Source organism: Lissotriton helveticus, chromosome 10 (genome assembly GCF_964261635.1).
Source record: "Lissotriton helveticus chromosome 10, aLisHel1.1, whole genome shotgun sequence".
Taxonomy (NCBI): Eukaryota; Metazoa; Chordata; class Amphibia; order Caudata; family Salamandridae; genus Lissotriton; species Lissotriton helveticus.
This window is the reverse complement of record NC_136071.1, coordinates 1,106,537,432-1,106,553,653: the sequence shown is the minus strand read 5'-3', so window position 1 is coordinate 1,106,553,653 and position 16,222 is coordinate 1,106,537,432. Positions and strand designations below refer to the sequence as shown.

Here is a 16,222-nt window from a genome sequence, read left to right as displayed (position 1 = left end):
ACATACGCTCTGTTCATCATGCGTGCTGTTTGATGATTCAACATGAATAACATTGTTGGGGAGTGTCACACAATTCAACGTTATGGTATAGACATAAAGATTCTGCATTAAAGGAAACATACTATATCTTCCTTATCATTAAGACCTTTCGGTATCATAGTCTGTAGAAAATCTATCCACCAAATTTCTCTTTGAGACAACCATTTTCCATTGTCTCGGTCAGGTAACAACTGTATCTATTCAAGTACTTGGAATCTAAGTTGGGGGATAGTGTGTTTCATTTCTAGCCAATGGGTAACCAAACTTGATGTTAAAGATTTGTTCCGAATTCTACTTTTGTTCCGTTATACGTATTTTGACTTTACGTTCCGTTTTGCCTATGTATATCTTGCCGCACGGGCATTTAATGCTGTAAATCACATAAGAAGAATCACAAGTTACTTGTTGTCTGAGTTTAATGCCTTTTCCAGTGTAAGGGTGTAATAAAAAGGTTCCTTCTGTGACATTGTTGCAGTTCGTGCAATTGTGACACTTTTTCTTACCTGGATTCAAATCCTTTTTGAGTGGTTTATTCTTTCTGCGAGTCACCAATTCAAACAAGTTCTTGCTTCTGGTATAAGCAAATAAAGGTTTACTGGAAAAAACGCCTTGAAAGTCATCTTCTTGTTGTAACAATTCCCATCTGTTGTTAATGATCTTTTTAATCTGTTGAGATTGTACTGATAATTTTGTCACAAACACTGCTCTGTCTTTTTTAGTTTTAGGTTTGTTTTGAATGAGTTCTTGTCTAGATAAAGAGACTGTTCTGTTCTCAGACCTTTGTATAGTTACGCTCGGGTATCCACGAGTTAAGAATCTTTGCCGTTGTTGGGCTGTTTCTGACTTGAGTGACTGCTCATTTGAGGCAATGCATTTAGTACGCAGTAATTGTGAAAACGGTAGATTTCGTAGTAGAGCCTTAGGGTGAAAACTTTTGTATAATAAGGTGTTGTTCCTGTCTGTTGGCTTATGATACACTGCAGTTTCCAACTTGTTCCCTTCTACATAGACCAGTACGTCAAGATATGGAATTTGTACATTATCTATCGTGTAGTTGAACTGAATCCTTGGATTGCGTGTATTCAATTCTTGAATTTGTTCCACCAACATAGACTGTGACCCTTTCCACAACAGGAAAATATCATCAATAAATCTCTTTAAAAAGATTATATGTTCACTCCAAGCAGTCTCCGTAAGAATATGATCATGTTCAAACTTTGCCATGAACGTGTTAGCAAAGGATGGAGCCCCAGAAAACCCCATTGATGTACCGCTGAGTATGAACACTTTGTTGGCAGCTATCTGTGATGTTTGTAGTAATGCCCACTCACAGGCTTCCATACCATCTGCTAGGGGAATTGAGGTATACAAAGATGTTACATCAATCGTGCACAGTAGTACAGTCTGTTCTCCTAATTCCACTGTTTGTAGTAGTTGTAAAAAAATGAGCAGTGTCTCGTACATAAGTACCCCATCCTTGTACAAAAATGTGTAAAAATTCGTCAATGTATTTCCCTAGCGGTTCAAACAGTGATCCACAACCACTGACGATAGGTCTCATTGGAGGATCGTATGTATTTTTATGAATTTTTGGCAGCATGTATAATGCCGGGCATCTAGGTTACTTGCTGGTCAAAAAAGCTTTGGTCTTTATACTGATCCATTCCAATTCCACCGCTTTATTTAGTATGGTTTCCAGTGTATCAGTTATCTCTTTAGTTGGATCATGAGTGAGTTTCAAGTATGTTGTTTCGTCATTGAACGCGAGAACGGGATTATTTTTATTATTATGATTGATATATTTTTTTGCTCATATGTTTTATCAAGTTCATGTGCTGGACGTCGAATTAAATATGTTTTTGCATGTGTTATTGTCTTTACAGTGCCCCTGACGAAGGGATCTCTCCCGAAATGCATTGGGATTGGACGATATTGTTTTTTGTGTGTCATTTTTGAGTCTTTTTTTAGACAGGAATTCAAATGTCTAGCTTAGGTCATTGAAAATGGAATTTACTTGTTGATTTATTTTTCATGTAAAATGAGTCTATTGAATTGATAGAATTGTATATATAAATTGAATGTTAATTAAAACAAAAAAGGAGCAAACACAAGGATTGAATGATTTAATTCAGGCAGAAGGAACTCTGCCATTTAGCTGTGCGGTAAGGGTCTGGTGATGTTTGTCACCAGAATGGTTCATTGTGTATATTAGAGGGTAGCTCCCTCCATCCCTCCCAGCACGCCCCTGAGAACACAGTGCATAAACTGATTACCAGTATAATTTTGGTACTACTCGGAGTGCGCTACACAATCCATTTTTATTTATTTTGGGTATAAACTCTGCCACAAACCTAGACTGAGTGGGAGGGGTGGTGGGGTGGGTGTGATTTATAAAGACACCTGGAACATGGTTACCATTGATATTGATGCTATTGAAGGTTTTGAACTTCTTGGCTTCGCCATTAAGAACCTCCATGGCCATGTTTTAACAGGGATTATCGGTTTTAGACCCCCGGGGGCTTTTAGTGTGTACCAGCAGCAATCATTGCTGGAGATTTTCACCAATATGACCGCCACTCATAGCAGATTAGTGATTTTGGGTGATTTCAATCTCTGGCTGAATGGAATCCTTGACTCAGGCTATTATAATGTCCTCCAATCATGCGAAGACCTCGGCCTTTTACAGCGGGTGGCTAAGGCTACTCATAAGGGAGGGCATATACTTGATTTAGTTTTTTCAGGGGTTCAACACCTTAATATTGCCTATGGATTGGTCTGATCACTTTCTGATTAAATTCCATGTGGATATCGCTACTCATAATAATCAGGTAGCAAGTATTACGAGTAACTATGTTAGCAGAGATTGGAACGCTCTCCTGCGTAAGCGGGGAATAGCCCCTATGTTCCAGGTAGAGGACTGCTTTTCTGTAGATAAGCAGGTGGAGGAGAACTATGTATCCCTCTGCTCGAAGATTGCCGGGACACTCAAGGGAGTTGCCGCGCTCTATAAAAATATGCGCTAACATAACGGCGGTTTTAGACTCGATGGATCCATTAAAAAGTCACAGAAGAAGGGGTAGACCATCGGCCCCTTGGTTTAACGATAAACTAGAAAACCTGAAATCTGATTGTAAACAGGCGGAGAGAAAGTGGAGAAGGGGATATGAGGATAAGGATAAACACATCTGGAAAACCAAGATTGTGTGTTATAAGAAAGAGATTAATAGGGCCAAAGCAGAATACTTCTCCAACCCTATTCTTAATGCGTCCAATAGCTCTAGAAGTATTTTTTAACATTTTGAATAGCCTAACTAGTCCTGATTGCACTACGAACCAGATACCCCCCTCTCAAGACCTTTGTGACAATTTGGCTAGGTTTTTCAATGATAAAATTAAAACTATTATTAATGACCTGGGTGGGGACCATCAGCAACCTGAGTCTGTGATCATAGACACTATGAGTCTTAGTGGTATTGCTGAGAGTGGTACTGATGCCTCTATCAACAGCTTAGAGAGCTTGGCCATTAACAATTTAACAGATTTTGTGCCACTGTCTGTGGAGGACTTTAGTAGGGTAGCCTTTGGCATCTCTTCCAGATCCCCTTTAGATTCGGTGCCACAAAAAATCTGGAAGGAGTTTGAGGCAGAGCTGTTTCATACACTAATTTGCAATCAAGCTCTTTCAAGTGGAGTAGTCCCGTTCCACTGGAAACAGGCATTGGTGACACCTCTGTTAAAAGAGCCCACACTGGACCCGGCCTGTCCCAAAAATTATAGGCCAATCTATCTTTTGCCTTTTTTGGCTAAAATTGTAGAACGAGTGGTCAGCAGTACTCTTTCTAATCGTCTGGAACAGAATAAACTGCTATAGGATGTACAGTTTGGCTTTCGGCCTGCCCATGGTACAGAGACCTCTCTGGTGACCGTGATGGATGAGCTTCGGATGCAGGCAGATAGGGGTCAAGCAGCTGTTCTTATTCTGCTTGACCTGTCTGCCGCATTCGACAGGGTTAACCATGGGATCCTGTTGAGTAGACTGAGGGAGGTGGGGGTGACGGGCCGTGCTTTGAACTGGTTCCAGTCCTTTCTCACTGATAGGAGGCAAGCAGTGTCTCTCCCCCCTTACCAATCTGCCTTTACCAACATCACGCATGGCGTGCCACAGGGCTCGTCAATTAGCCCAATTCTATTTACTATCTACATGAAAACCCTGATTGCAGCCATAAAGAGCATAGTATCAACATCGTAAATTATGCAGATGACACGAAGCGATTCTCTCCTTAGAGGGAGATCAGTCGACATCTTTGGAAGTGTTTCATGGCTGCCTGCGTGCCACGGCCCTTTGTTTGAGGCAAAACTCTCTGCAGTTTAATGTGGGAAAGACAGAGGTGTATTGCGACTTATATAGCGCACGTATCACCCGAAGGCATCAAGTCGCTTGCCTTGTGAACCCGTCCTGGCTTTTTTTCCCTGTGAGATAACCCCTACTGGGTATCCCCAGGGTGAAAGCCAGGCATCCCGCAGCGGGTGGGCCGCCGTAGTGGAGATTAAGCAACTATTGCCCAGAGTTGCAGCGTGGGACCCCATGATTAGAATAGGCACCGAGGCGAGAATTATCAAGTCCGTGGACATTTTGGGCTCAGGACCCTGCCGCGTCGGGAATTGAACCCTGGTCCCGGGCCAGACCTCTGCATCAGGGTCTGCCGCTCTAATCAGTGAGCCACACTCCTCCACTCCTCAGTGGGTAAGGTTCCTTCTGTGCTGCCTGGTAACTTCTGGCCCACAAATACATTGACCGCAGTTAGGCTAGTAGAGAAGGTTGGTAACCTGGGCGTTCTGTTTAACAACAAACTCACAATGGAGGCTCAGGTTACCAAAACGGTGGGAGGCTGTTTTGCCATTATTTGGACCTTACGGAAAATCTTCCCCCTGTGGCCTCCTCAATCACGTGTGTTAGTGGTTCAAAGTACCATTTTAAGCAGGTTAGAGTGCTGCAATGCTTTACTGTTAGTCTCCGAAATATCTTCTGGATAGATTTCAGATTATTCAGTCAACGGCAGCCAAGCTAGCCCTAGGAGGGCCCAGAGGTGGTACTTCTTCATCGGCCTTAGCGGAGCTACATTGGCTTCCGCTGAGACAGAGAATTCAGTTTGAGTCTCTCTGTCTAGTGTTCAAAGCTTTGCATGGGTCTGGACCTGCTGCCATGCAGAGAAAGTTTGAATGGTATGTTCCAGCAAGACGCCTTCGCTCCTCATCGGCGACCCATTGAAAATACCGAGAGTCAGGTAAGCAAAATCGGGTGGCAGAACTTTCGGCGAAGCAACTGCCAGACTCTGGAATGAACTTCCATTAGAATTGAGACAAGTCAGCGATCTCCTTCCCTTTAAAAAGAGACTAAAAACTTGGTTGTTCCCAAAGTCTAAATAATTTGGTTGTCAGTCCCCGGGCACACTTATAGACTATATTCTGAGTATGCTAGCGCCAGGATGCCTGCTAGGTGATAGAGCGCTTCATAAATGAAATAAATAAATAAGTACAATGCCTCATGAATTTTTACTTTATAACTGAGATACATTCCACATAGAGTGGAATTCGGCACTTCTGTATGGCTTTACCCAGTGTCGCTCCTGTACAGGACTACGCATGTCACATCCTGTACAGACTAAGTCAGCGCTGAGCCACAGGTATGGTTAGCAGTCTGAAGTCCCTGAGCCATCTTTCTGCCTTCCTGGGTAGATGTGCAGATGACTTCCTGGAAAGAAAACAATGGCAGCCTGCGTGGGAGAGATGTGTTACCTCTCCCTGGCAGGATGCCACTTGGGTGTTAACCCGAAAGGCGATCTTTCAAGGTGAAGCCACCTTTGAAGAGAAAATGGGGAATGTGTGGGAGAGGTATGCCGGCTGGCACATGGAGAGTAGAAACCGATTGTCAACCTGTTTTTTCAGGGACATGTAGCCCCTTTAGTAGCCACACCCCTGGGTCAGGCTAGAGAGCTCTGGACGTCAAGAGAGGGGTTCTTCCAAGTTGGGAGAATGGTGCATGCTGGGATAGAAAGATGCCACACTTCGTAGGAAGTAGTCATCAGGAGACTTAGCAAACTGGCAGCCCATTGGCCACCAACCGCATCCTGCCCTGAGGGCTTTATCTGATAGAGACTTCTAGCTGCAGATTCCTTACTTTAGAATGATCCAGAGGTGTCCGACTGGATCCAGAATTTTTTCTTGAGCAGTACCCCTGCATGCCGGTAGGAGACCTTCAGCTCCGTGTGGGGTCGTCGGCATCGTCAGCACCGGAAACAATGTGCGCGTTGCCTACATAGGTGCCACCTCAACACGCTGAAGTCAATTCTTTTCTTTCTGCTCTAGTCAATGCAGATCTGGAGAGTGCTACCCACAGTCATTTTTTGACTGATTCTTTTTTTACTCTTGGTTTGTTATTTTTAGAGTTTTTCTTCTGGTTTGGCAGGAATGTCCACTAGGAAAGCCAGCTTCAAGCCCTGCAGTGCCTTCACCGATAGATGTCGGTGGAAGACCTCCATCTTGTTTGCCTCTGGCGCCTCGAGCGGGACCACGATGCGAATACTTGCGTTGACTACCACGCCATGCACCGCAAGGCCTTGAGGGAGCAGGTCGCAGAGCCACTGATCTTCATCAAAATCTCCTGGGCGTTCAGGTAAGTCCCACGAAGAAAAAAAAGTAATAAGTCAAAGAAGACTTTGACCTCTCCCCGTCCTTCGAAGTCATCAGACAAGATGAGGAGTGCCCTCATTTGAGTTCTGGCTTTGTGGTTGAGCCTGCGCCTGGGATGGCTCCGCACCTCCCTGAGTTTCCAGGAGCCGGAGTGATCCCCCACTTAACTTCATGAGTTTAAGGAAGCCATGCATCTCATATTTGAGCGGTCTGTCCATGCTGGAGGGGTCCCTACTAGTTCCCCACCGGCAGGTGCAACCTCTGCACCAGTACAGATGATCTGTACTTGCGACGGTCACACTACCTCAGCCGACGTAGGTCCTGATGTTGATGCTTCTGGCGGCGTCCCCTTTCACATCCCCAACCCTCACACAGAGCCGTAGTTGCATGGCCCGACGCCAACTCCTGTGCCGACTGGAGCCTTGCCCTACTGGCTGAAGCCTGAGCCCTAATCCTTTGGGCTAGGACTTGGAGTAATATAGGAGGGTGTTGTACAGTTCCCACTATTTCAGTAAGATTCTGTGTTTGGGCAATATAAGCATCAAAACTGTGTGGGACTTAGTCCACACATACTATCAGAATATGTTGACCTAATTCCTGGCTAGCCCACAGTACGCCACAAAGTATTGTATGGTGTTTGCAACCTCAGAACACGACGACCCTAATTCCCTATGGAAATCGTGGAAACAGATCTACCCTTTCCTTGTTAACTCAGACCCCAAGAGAGACACAAGAAGTACTCAAATTGGCATTTCAAATATGTATTCAATTAATTGCTCTGTTGTGTAAAATATGTGCGCTGCTATGATTAATAGAATGAAGCAAAACAATGTTCACTGTTAATAGAATGGTGAACAAAATGAACAATTCAACAATTGTACATTTGCATTAGATTATATGAATACATATAATTGAACTCCTACCTAGCACTGCCTACCCATATAAAGCATAGGGTGTAAGGGTTTGCCAGAATACCTTAGAGTGGTTTAACTCCACTTTTAACTGTGGGTGTGCATCATCTGGTAGTCAGTCTTAGTGTAGAACATGCCGCCATCCTTCTCAGGATAGTGACGGGATTCATCCAGAATTCCGGAATGGGGCGGCCTAAACAACCTATCAAAATGCTCGTATTTCTAAATACATGCTTGTTTTAGTGTAGATAATGAACTGGACCCGTTTGTTCTGAGCCTGAGCTCAGGTCCAGCTGTCATTGTTGATTCTACCCACCCAGACCTGTTGCTGAACAGGCAATAACAAACAACAACATTTTGCACAGTGTACCTAGGACTTGTACAAAATGTTCCAAGGCCTGAGAATGTGCATAAGGAGAAGTTGAAGTGTAAACAAACCATTTTCCCATACAGGCGCACAAACAAATGTGTGTTTAGTCATCGTTTAAAAAGATGTCAACCTTTAACGTGATCCTATTTAATGAAGTCCTTACTGATTTCCTGTGTGGTACTTGGTCCAAACACAGGACTTGGGCTCCTGTAAACAGGATGACAGTCGCCAGCCATCACCCCACCCCAGGAACTCTAGTTTCCTCATGCAGCACCTTACCCTGGATAGCTCGGTAGTCCAATCCTCCACCTCCTACATAAATCCTGGTGCATTCCCTACCAACCCTCCAGATAGGGAATCCAAGAGACTGGACACCTTTGGCAAGAGGATGTTTTCTTCCACGAGCCTGGCACTGCGTTAGTGAACACTGCATGCCTTTTGTGGCATTACTCCATTCACTGTGGGATTTAGTTGTGCATGCTCTCTGAGGAGGTACCGGCCATGCTCTCTCAGGCTATGGCAGACAAGAGAGATGCAGGCAAATTTAGGATCAGATGTGGGCTGGACATGACTGACTCAATAGACCGGGCGGTTTCTTAGTCTTTGGTCTTACGGTGCCCCGCCTGGTTTACCATGACTGCCTTTTCAGGGGATTTCCAAGCCTTGCTTATAAGCATGTCCTTTGATGGCTCTTGTCTATTCGGAGACAAGGTGAACTGGAGCGCTTCAAGGATAGAATTGCTATATCTCAAGAACCTTCTGGTGAATCTTTTTCGATAGTCTAAGTTGGTGTCGGATTTCTTTATTTCGTTGTTTTGGTAATTTTTAAATGCTTAATTCTTGTTCTTGTGTGTAAGCCTGACTCTTGAAAGCCAAAGCCATCCGGGGTTGAACTTAAGGTTCAATAAACTAAACCTACTGGTCCTGAAGGGGTTGGCAATTGTATTACAGGGTGAGGTTGTGCAGCCACACTATATAATACACCCCATTTCCTCACATCCAAGATGGGCAGGATTTAGCAAGGTACATCATCTGATCAGGACTGGACGCTCCTGACTGCTTAGAATGGTGCTTAACCGCCATGCCTGGATGAGATCCAGAGGTTTTTCAGGTGGCGTCCAGGTGTCCCTGATGGACATGCCATTCAACTGTTTGATGACAAAGCAGACTTCACCTGGAGCACTTTAGGAAAAGTAGGGGAACCCCACTCTATCTTGGCTTCTACATCTCTGCATTAGAATTCCCAACAATTTCTCCCCTTTCAAGGCTCAGCCAGTTGTTTCTGACACTAAAAATGTCAGGGTGCCACCACAAACATAGGCTTACCAGTCTTTTCAAGGATAGGCTGGAAGATCAAGCTGACAACATCCTAGTTCTTAGGAACAGTGCATTGGTGAATGCACCCCTGCGACAACCAACAACCACTTTAACTTGTCCCCTTGGCACATGGTCAACCCGTTTGATGCCGAACACAACATTTTCTCCAAGGGTGGTGGCATGTCATATCCAATCAGGGGTGGTCCAGATTGTCAGACGAGGATACGCCTTACCATTCCGGGTTGATCATCTACATATTTCTCATGTTACAGACCATCTTTCGGGGGACCACTTGCCCACCTTATAACCGAAAGTTCAGGCCCTTTTGGCAAAAGGAGTCAGAGAGAGTGACCCTGCATCAAAAATAGGAACTAGATGCGATTTGTTATTTCCTGGTACCGACAAAGGATGGCAAACTTTTTGTCCTATTTTAGATCTTCACCTACATCTTCTTTCTCAAGAAGGACAAATTCAAGATGCTCATGCTAGCCCAGGTTCTATAAGTGACTGGATTGTGGCGATGGATTTGCAGGATGCCTATTTTCAAGTCACCTTCCTGCAGTCCTACAGCCTCTACCTGCGATTCAAGGTTCGGCCTCACCAGTGCGTATTATATGCTTATGAAAGTGATGGCAGTGATAACCGCACATCTTCGGAGGCTTTTATTACTAGTCTTTCATACCTCAACAACTGGTTGCTGAAAGTAGGCTTGCTTGTCATTCGTAGACCACCGCAATGCTAGGGCAAACTTCCTCACATCATTGGAGTTTTCGATTAATGTGCCGAAGTCCCAGCGGACTCCTTCCCAGAGTCTCATGTTTATTGGAGCTGTTCTGCGTATGATGCTTTTTCGAGCCTTTACACAAGCTCAGTGCGTCCAGGTCATTGAAGATGTGACCCAATGTTTCAACCTTTGTCTTAGGCCTCAGAGAGAGGGACTCTGAGGCTTCTTGTTCTTATTACCTCCTACTTGTGGAACCCGCCAGAAGGCACATATGCACTTTGCAGTGGGATCTCAAGTCTTAGTGGGCTCAGCATCAAGGGAATCTTTCAGATTCCATCCAGGTTTCGTATGAGACTGCAAAAGTTCTGCAGTGGTAGCTGCTCAACTGCATTGGGACCAGCTCGATATACTCTACCCAGAGTTGACGGTCGTGCCATATGCATCGCTAGTGGGTTGGAGAGGTGAACATCATAGGACTCTGGTGTCTGGCAGAGTCCTGGCTCTCCATCAAATGTTCCAGGTTATTCGCTTGGCACTAAATGCTTTCCTCCCTTCCATCAAGACGAAGGCTGGCTTTCATGGACAATACTATTGCCCTGTGTCAGTCCAATAAACAGGGAAGAATAAGGTCCAGTGCCAGGAGGCACTGAGCCTCTGGAATTGGCTGAGTCACCAGGGCTTTTCTCTAGTTGTTAACTACCAGGCAGGACTTTGAATGGCAAGGCGGGCAGACTCATTAGATGGCTCCTATGGGATCAGGAATGATAGCTGCACTTCGAGGTGGCGCAGGACAGCTTCCATTAAATAGCATAATTGTGTCAAACGACATTGGTGAAGAACCACATAATACCATCTTCTGCTGCGCAGGGATACTTCTGAAGATGTTTTGGTTCCAGTGTGACGCCAGGGGAATATTCAAAACGTGAGGAATCTGTGGTTAGATAGAGCATATCTTAGAAAGTGATAGATGATTAGTAACTTGTCCAACGTTGCAGTGCATGGTCAGTGTCACTTATCTAGATAGATTTTCTGTCTTTGGAGATCCATAAGGAACAGACCATGATGTTCCAGTGATAAGTTTGGCTGTCAAGCGAATTAGAATTTCTCGTATATACAACCTTTCTCTTGCAAAGGAATACAGTCAAGCATCCTACGGAATCTGCCAGTGAAGCATCATAATCGTGTCTATCAGAAAAATTACTCCGGTTTTTCCACTTGCAAAAAGGCATACAATCCCTGAAAGCTTATAATCCTCTTCTCTGAAATCTTTTCTGTTTTAAAAGACCTCCCTCAGGAGAGCTCTACTTTTTCTCAGTGATTTATTTTATTTGTCAAAATGCTACCTGTAAGTATACCCTGGGTAATCCAGTCTGTGATAATGACTAAATCCTGACACTTTTATAACATAGTTCATATGGTGCTTCTGGTATGACCGTGACCCAGAAGGGTGAAGTAGGTATTTTCTTGGTGCTTATGGCTTATAGTTAAATAAAATGGCAAATCAATAAATACATTTCCCTTCGTTCCCCTATTTCATGAGGATTTTAAACTTCTTAAGTTTGCCTACTTCTGAACTGTTTTGTTAGATCCGTCTATGTATGTCTATCATGCCAGCAAGAAAAACGCAGTTGATCTAGCCACCACCACTCAAATGGGACTGTTCAACCTAGATGTTACTTATTTTTGTTAATTGACTTAGAGATGAAACAAGAACATTGATTTGTAATATTTGTGTGACTATTCAGTCTTCTAAATGTTATTGCTTTGCATAAAAATACCTCTTGCCTGCCAAGTAACTTATTTTGTTAACTAAACATTTCCAATCTCATTTTCAGAGAGTTCCACGGCTGTTGTCACTGGCAGTAGAGTGTGTCAGTTCATTTGCTGTTGATTTCTGGCTGCAGACCCATTTGTTTCATGCTGGGATTTTGTGGCACTTGGTTGCTTATCCCTTTAACTATGACTACACACTTGAAGAGAGTGGGATTCAGAAGAGTGAAGACACAAATCAGCAGGTTAGTATGCATTTTCTACCTTATGTTCTGTCAATCCTCATCCTGGAATCCAGGCAGTTACAACATGTTACATGTATGATGTTTTTATTATTAATGCAAAGAGGCCTCTATTTGATATCTAATATAAGATGCTGACCAGGTTGTATTATATGGTTCGAGGCATATGAGCTGCAGATTCTACACTTTGCATTAGATCGCCACCTGGTGTTGGGCTCGGATGATTGCATGTTGTTGTCGTCTTGGATGAAGTCTTTTGTAGTCACGAGATAGGTGACTCATCGGCTCCATAAATGGCGTATAGCTAACACTCAAGCCCTCCTTGCAAGATATGACAGGGCTCACTATGATCAGTTAGAGACACTACTACAACATCTACCTGACCAATATAAGGCGCAGGCACACAACCTTATACAAGAAGGCAAGTTAATTTCAAATGCCTCAATCAAGTGCGCACTTGATGTAGCAGACACTGCATGTAGAGTTGTAAATACTAGCGTTCTACTTAGACGTCATGCGTGGCTACGCATTTCAGGATTTAAGCAGGAGGTGCAAACTACCATCTTAAATCAGCCATTCAACCAACATCAATTGTTTGGACCATAGGTAGGCACAGCACTTGAGAAAATGAAGAAAGACACCGATACAGCCAAATCTATGGGAGCTTTGCAATCCACACAAGCTAGAGGCTCCTTTCGTCACTCCTTCTATAGAGGAGGCTCCAAACAGACTGGAGCAGACAATACAGCTTCCTTCAAATCCAATACACAGACATCCTCCAGTAAAGGATATTTCTGATAGATTCTTCACCTTGTGAATATCCCCTGCGCAGCAGCCAATCGGAAACTTTTGTAGCTCTCCACGTCGGCGAGGTCATGGACGACGTCACAGAGGGTACGACTCCGCTCGCGACCCCGCTGACGTCACTGGATCCATAATAGGGCCTCGTCGGTGTGATGACGTCAGTTCCCTTTTTTCCGCGCCGTCGACGCCAACGGTTTCTTGGGACTCCCCGTAGTAACATTGTTATTATAGTTGTTCTTGTCTGTTCTTCTCGTTTCCTTTCGAAGATGTCTGGGAGAAAATCTGGTTTCAAGCCCTGCAGGGAGTGCGGTAAGCAGATGTCCATCACTGACCCGCACGAGGATTGCGTATGGTGCTTATCTTCCGATCACGACGTCGATGGATATGCGTGCTGCAGGAAGATGACCTCTAAGGCATTAAAGGAAAGGGAGGCGAAGTTATTTATAGCCAAGATGAAGGAGGATAAGAAGGCAAGTAAGAGAAGATAGAGGTCGAGGTTGAGGTCTCGTTCCGAATCCAGATCGGGATCGAAGTCGGCGTCGGGACATTCGAAGTCGAAGAGACATAAGAAAAAGAAGCACTCTTCGAGGCGTCATTCTGATAAGGAACCAGCGCCGAGGTCATCTTCTCCTCGACGTCACAGAGGTGAAGTCAATCCTACTCCTTCAATTCCGGCCTCGCCAGAGAAGGAAGTGGCTCCCGAAGTCGAAGTCTCTCGATCACCGACCATGGCTCCTTCGGATTCGGTTCATTCTTCGGATCCGCATGAAGTTGAGCCAGAGCAAGAAAATCAGGAGCAGCCTGAAGAGGTTCCTTTGTCGGCGCCGACGGGCCCGACTCCAGGTACACTGACTCTGGAGGAGGCGCCGGGAAATTATCCTCCTTCCCCGGCTCCAGGGCAAGACCCATCAGACTATATTAACGCTATGTATGGTGTCTTTGCAAGGGCCATGTACCCCTCTGGTGCGCCTACGAGTCCCACGGGTCCTTTTGCCTTCAATTTGGGTGTTCCTCAGGCATATGCCCAGGCTCCATTTATGCCCTTTCTTCCAGCGACACCGTCCTGGAATTTTCCGGCGCCGTACCGAGAATCTCCGGTGCCGTCTGTTCGCCCTCGTTCGGCGCAAGCGGCGCCGTCAGATCCGCGCTAGACGCTGGTCCCGAAACCGATGGAGTCGGTTGTGGATCCATCGACTCCAGTCCCGAGGATCCGTTCCAGGAGGGAGGCCCAAAAAGTTGTGGAAGAGGCACGCTATCGGCAAGAGATGGAAGAAGGTGAACTTCCTGATTCGGAGGACTTTTTTGCAGAATTAAGAGATGCAAGTGGACTTGATGTTCCCCTGAGTGAAATTTTTCTCCTGGTTCAGATGCTCCTTCGAAGGAGGTAGCCCTGTATCATACTGTTGTGAGAAAAGCTGCTGAATTGTTGGATATTAATCTTCCTTCCACCGAATTTAAGTCTAATTTATTGACTGAAGTGTTGCATTCTCCGTCCTCTGTGTCTGAGCCTCTGTTACCGTTTAATGAGGCAATTCTGGAGCCGGTGTTAGAGGTTTGGAAGAAGCCTTTGTCTGCACCTGCGGTCTCCAGGACTGTGGCACAGAGATATAGGGTGGCACCGGAGGATCCAGAATTTTTGTCAGCTCACCCTTTGCCTGAGAGCCTTGTAGTTCAGGCGGCTTGCTCGAAGAGTTCTTCAGGAGCATTCCCTCAGGTTCCAGCTGAAAGGGAGTCAAACAGATTGACCAGTCTGCTAAGAAGGTGTTTTCATCTGCGAGCATGGCACTGAAATCAACAAATGCAACTTGCTTGATGGGAAAGTATATCCATGCCTTGATGGATTCCTCTAAACAGTTGCTGCCAAAACTGTCTGATGAAGACAGGAAGAACTTCCAAGAGGTTTTGGATGATACCCAGGCTGCTGTGCGCCAGGTCATTCAAAGTGGCCTAGATACGGCTGATTCGGTGGCTAGAATTATGGGCTCTGCAGTGGCTACGAGAAGGGGAGCTTGGTTGAAGTCTACAGACTTTTCTCAGGATGTGCAGGCTACTTTGTTGTACTTACCATTTGATGGTACAGGTCTGTTTGGTAAGAAGGCTGATGCCACACTTGAAAGATTCAAAGATAGTAAGGCCACGGCAAGATCACTTGGCTTGCAGACTCAATCCAGAGGTTCCTTTCGTAGATACAGAGGATTTGGGAAGTCATCCTTTCGCTCGCAAGGGCAGCCTCGTCAGTAGCAGCAGCAGCAACAAAATATGCTGTATAAATCATATAGGGGAAGAAACAGAGGTCGTCCACGAGGTCGTCAACCCTCCTCCTCATCTTCCTCTACCTCTCCTCCTATCGCCGCAGCAAAGCAGCCCTAGATTCCCCATTCCCAGTCATGTTGGTCCTGTGGGGGGTCGGCTTACCCATTTTATGCGGGATTGGGAATCGGTCACTACAGACCAATGGGTTCTCAATCTTGTGGCAAATGGGTATGCTCTTCCCTTTCGGGAATTCCCTCCAAATTACCCTCCTTGTCAAGGGGCTTGCTCAGAAGAACATCTCCGTCTCCTACAGGAGGAAGTTCTGACCTTGTTAAAGAAAGGCGCGGTGGGGTCGCAACATTATCAGTTTGCAGTCCTTCGTTTGGAATTACTACTGCATCTAGAGTTTTTACCAAGGTGATGGCAGTGGTGGCAGCCCATCTCAGGAGGGCGGAGATTCCTGTATTCCCCTATCTGGACGACTGGTTGATCAAAGCAGAGTCTCCAGAGAAGGTTCTCCATCATCTGCAAAAGACAACTCAATTGTTGTACAGGTTGGGTTTTTCGATAAATGTACCCAAGTCTCACCTGGTGCCCTCACAGCGCAACCTGTTTATAGGGGCAGTACTGGACACTACTGTTTGTCGGGCATTCCCTCCTTCTCAAAGGATTCTCGACATTCAGGAAATTATTCCTTTGTTTTACAATGGAGCGGTTGTTCCAGTCCTGAAGGTCCTTCGCCTGCTCGGTCTGTTTGCTTCCTGCATTCTGCTGGTCAACCATGCACGCTGGCACATGAGGGCGCTCCAGTGGTGCCTCCGCAGGCAGTGGTATCAGCACAACGGAGATCTCAGGGAGTCTGTGAGGATCTCCAGAGAAACTGCAGCGGATCTGTCTTGGTGGAGCGTGGAGGGCAATCTGTCTCAAGGAAAGCCCTTTCATCTGCCTCCATCGGTTGCCACAGTGATAACGGATGCCTCCACTCTAGGGTGGGGTGCTCATCTAGGGGATCTGGAGATCAAGGGTCTTTGGTCTCCAGAGGAAAGGTTGCTTCACATCAACCTTCTGGAATTGAGGGCGATTCGTTTGGCACTCATGGCCT

General features: G+C 45.5%; 1 protein-coding gene across 2 annotated transcripts in view; it reads left to right on the top strand.

Annotated features, from left to right (window-relative positions):
• Positions 1-16,222, top strand: part of DNAJC13 (DnaJ heat shock protein family (Hsp40) member C13) — a 1,517,524-nt gene that overhangs the window by 1,026,593 nt on the left and 474,709 nt on the right. For both annotated transcript variants that reach the window (XM_078663869.1, XM_078663868.1), the window contains one exon: positions 11,887-12,066. In XM_078663869.1, the coding sequence (XP_078519995.1) occupies positions 11,887-12,066 (180 nt within the window). The remainder of the gene's footprint in view (positions 1-11,886; positions 12,067-16,222) is intronic.